Raw genomic sequence first — 3,398 nt, forward strand, 5'->3', positions numbered from 1 at the left:
ACACCACATACACACCACATACACACCACACTCACCACACACGCCACATACATGCCACATACACACCATATACACACCACATACACACCACATACGCACCACATACACACCACATACGTACCACATACACACCACACACGTCACATAAACACCACATGCGCACCACACACGCCACATACACGCCACTTGCACACCACATACACACCACACACGCCACACACACCACACATGCCACATACACACCACATGCATACCACACACACCACACACGCCACATACACACCACACACGCCACACATTACACACAAACACATGCACCACGCACAATACACACCATACACACACCACACACGTATGCAGATAGACACATCACACACACTGTACTACACTACACGCACCCCTGTGTGTGGCCCCAGCCTGTCTCGGGCCTCACCCTCGCAAACCCCTTATTCCAGAGCATTCTACCCATCCCCCGCCCCGGGGGCTAATGCCATAAACACAGACCTGCTCCAGCCACGAAGGAAAACACTTTCCACATTGAGGAGAAGACGCAGCGGCCCCTCTAATCCGATCTCCCGCGACAGCTGCCAAGAGCGGCCTCCCTGCCGGTGCTTCTCTCCCGGTCCCAGCCAGGCCGGCCGCCTCCCCAGGGTCCCTCCCAGCGCCCCGTCCCTCGGCGCGGCCCACGCAGCTCCACCACGCAGGACCTGGACGGGGCCCAGCGTCGGCCCCGGTATGTGCCAGGCCCTTGGCCAGAAGCGCTCTTGGGGAGGGCAAGGCAGCCCCGCTCCCGCCCAAACCTCCGCGTGCCACTCCCCAGCAGGTGACTGGGTGGGTCACCTCACCTCTCTGAGCCTTCGTTTCCCCTTCCCGGAGATGGCCACGTTAACTTGGGAGGCAGAGCAGCTGGGACTCGTGCCAGACTGCCCAGAGTGGGCAGAGTGACAGCCCCAAAGACGACACGTCCTGACCTGGGACTGTGGGCCCGTGGGCTGTGTGGACGTGAGCGGGCCCAGGGTCCTGGGACGGGAGAGGACCCTGGCTGCCCCGGGGCCCAGCGTCATCACGGAGGCTGAACAAGCCTCCCCCTCAGGCAGAAAGAGGTGTGGACGTGCAGCAGGGGTGGGGCAGTGCGCGCTGCGGCTCTGCAAGTGGAGGGAGGGGCCCGAGCCCAGGAGAGCGGCGGCCTCTGGAATTTGGAAAAGGCAAGAAGCGGACTCCCCCTTGAGCCTCCAGAAGGAGCCAGCCCTGCCCACATCGCTGCTCCCTGAATCGGCCTGGGGGTTTCAGACTCTGACTTACGGAACCGTAGGGGGTGAATTTGTTTGAAGCCACCGTGCCCCCATCTGTTACAGCAGCAGGGGGACCCGCACCTGCCCCCAGCATGGCTGCGACTTGGACAAGCGTCGGCCTCGCCGGGCTGCGCCCACCTCCTCAGTTCGTGAGCCCTCCGCTCCGGGCGCTGGGAGGAGGGCGACAGACACTAAGTGCAGCCCGTCCCTGACTCAGCACACACGCGGGTCCTCGGTGGGGCAGCCCGCGGTCCAGAATGCCACATGTCCCACCCCTACCCTGGTGGCTGGTAGCACGTCCCCGGGCTGCTCCGGGTCTCAGCAGCCCCACCCATGAGATGGGCACGCGGATTGTCCCGCGATTCCCCCGCCGCTCAGGCCTCACTTGGGCGTGTCGTCCGGCAAAAGTAAGTCAGAGGACAGGCCTCCGAAAGGCCCCGGCCCCGCGGGAGCCAGAGCGCCCGGCCCCCCAGGCGGCCCGTGATGTTCTGGCCCCCTGAGAAAGGTCAAAGGTGAGGGCTGTTTACGGAGTCTAGGGTGCTCTGCGGCGGCTGCCCAGGCCAGATGGCCTCAGTGGGAGTCCCAGCCGCACACACAGCAGGTCTGGACGAGACCCCTGCTCCGCCCACGGGCAGCAAGGGGCCTTCCTGCCAGGTCTCTTCTGGAGCACTCGCCGCCTGTAGCGGGCGAACAGCGTCCTCCAAAAATCCACGGCCACCCGAAACCTCGGAATGTGACCTATTTGGAAACAGGGTCTCTGCAGGTAGAATTAGTTAAGGATCAGCACAAGGTCTTGTTGGAGCAGGGAGGCCCCAAACCCATGACTGGTGGCTGCAATCTCTGCCTTAGCATAGAGTTCAGCACATAGTAGGTGCTGAGTAAACACTTGTGGATTCGGCTGTTGAGTGAGGAGATTGGATGAACGAATCCAGCCCCAAAGCGGCTCCATGCGACCCCTGTCCCTGTCGACCCCAAAGGGTCCTCTTCCACGGGGAGAAAGTCAGCCGCAGGAGCTGCCAGCCCCAGCTCCATGTCCACACTCCCCAGGGGAGACACCTGGCATCCCAGGCAGGTGTGGGGATGACAGTGTGGGCGTCTGACGTCCTGGCTTCCCCGAGTGTTCCCTGAATCCGGGACGCGAGAGTCTGGGACGGGGGGTCGGCGTGAGCAAGCACGGTGGCGCGCAGCGGTCTGCGCCATGGTTACGACCTTAGGCTCCGGAATCAGATGCAGCTGGGGCCGAATCCACATTCTGCCACTTACTAGCCGCGTGACCGTGGGCAAGCCACGTAAGCCGTCACACCTCAGTGTCCCCGTGGCAGAAGTGACTCTGGCGTTACAGCGATGTTTTGAGGATCGGACAAGAGGACGCGTGGAAGGCACCTCGCGCCGCGCCTGGCTCCTCCGCGCACGTGAAGCAGCGGCTATTATCGGGGTGCACTAATTTGTCTGGACCCGCCTCGAATTTAATTTCTACTTTCAGCCCAAACAGCCTCCCACGGGGACCGGGTTCCCGGGCGTTGGGGCCACCAGGTAAACAGAGCTCCCTTCATCCGCCCAGAGCCACCGCAGGTGGCTTCACGGGGCCTCTCCGTGCCGGGGCTCGGGGACGCGATGGGCAGCCGAGACCAGAGGGCTGTTACGAGGGAAACCTGAGTGAGTGGGGCCTGGGGTACCCCGGGGGGCCGCAGGAGCCGAGAGACAGGTCCTCCTCCCGCCCGGCTTATCTCCTCTGGGCCCCGCCCCGCTGGGCCAAGAACGCAGCGCGTCTGACTGAGGGTAACTCGCGGAATGTGGGCTCGCGGCCCGTCCCCCACGGCAGGGCAGGCAGGGCCAGACGCGGGTCCACTGGGCTCCGAGCCCCAGCCTCTCGCTCCCAAGGAGGGTATCACTCCCCTCGCGGCGTCCACCGCGAAGCCCCGGAGCGCTGGGCAAACGGTTCTCACCCGACTGCCCAGTGTGACCCTCAGGGACCCCTGATGTCCCTGGGCCTCAGCTCCCTCCACTGCAAACAAAGAAACTAATAACGTGTTGATGTGTACCCATGTCGGTGGGTGTGTTGGCATGACCCATGTCAATGGGTGTGTTGGCGTGTACCCATGTCGG

At 63.4% G+C, this 3,398-nt stretch overlaps 1 protein-coding gene across 1 annotated transcript in view; it reads left to right on the top strand.

The window, feature by feature from the left end:
- LOC105821040 (putative protein TPRXL) overlaps positions 1–3,398 on the top strand; it is a 33,145-nt gene that overhangs the window by 6,850 nt on the left and 22,897 nt on the right. Inside the window, exon 5 of the mRNA XM_012657660.1 lies at positions 543–733. Within this exon, the coding sequence (XP_012513114.1) occupies positions 543–733 (191 nt within the window). The remainder of the gene's footprint in view (positions 1–542; positions 734–3,398) is intronic.

This window comes from Propithecus coquereli, unplaced genomic scaffold, assembly GCF_000956105.1.
Source record: "Propithecus coquereli isolate 6110/MARCELLA unplaced genomic scaffold, Pcoq_1.0 Scaffold557, whole genome shotgun sequence".
In the NCBI taxonomy this organism is placed as follows: domain Eukaryota; kingdom Metazoa; phylum Chordata; class Mammalia; order Primates; family Indriidae; genus Propithecus; species Propithecus coquereli.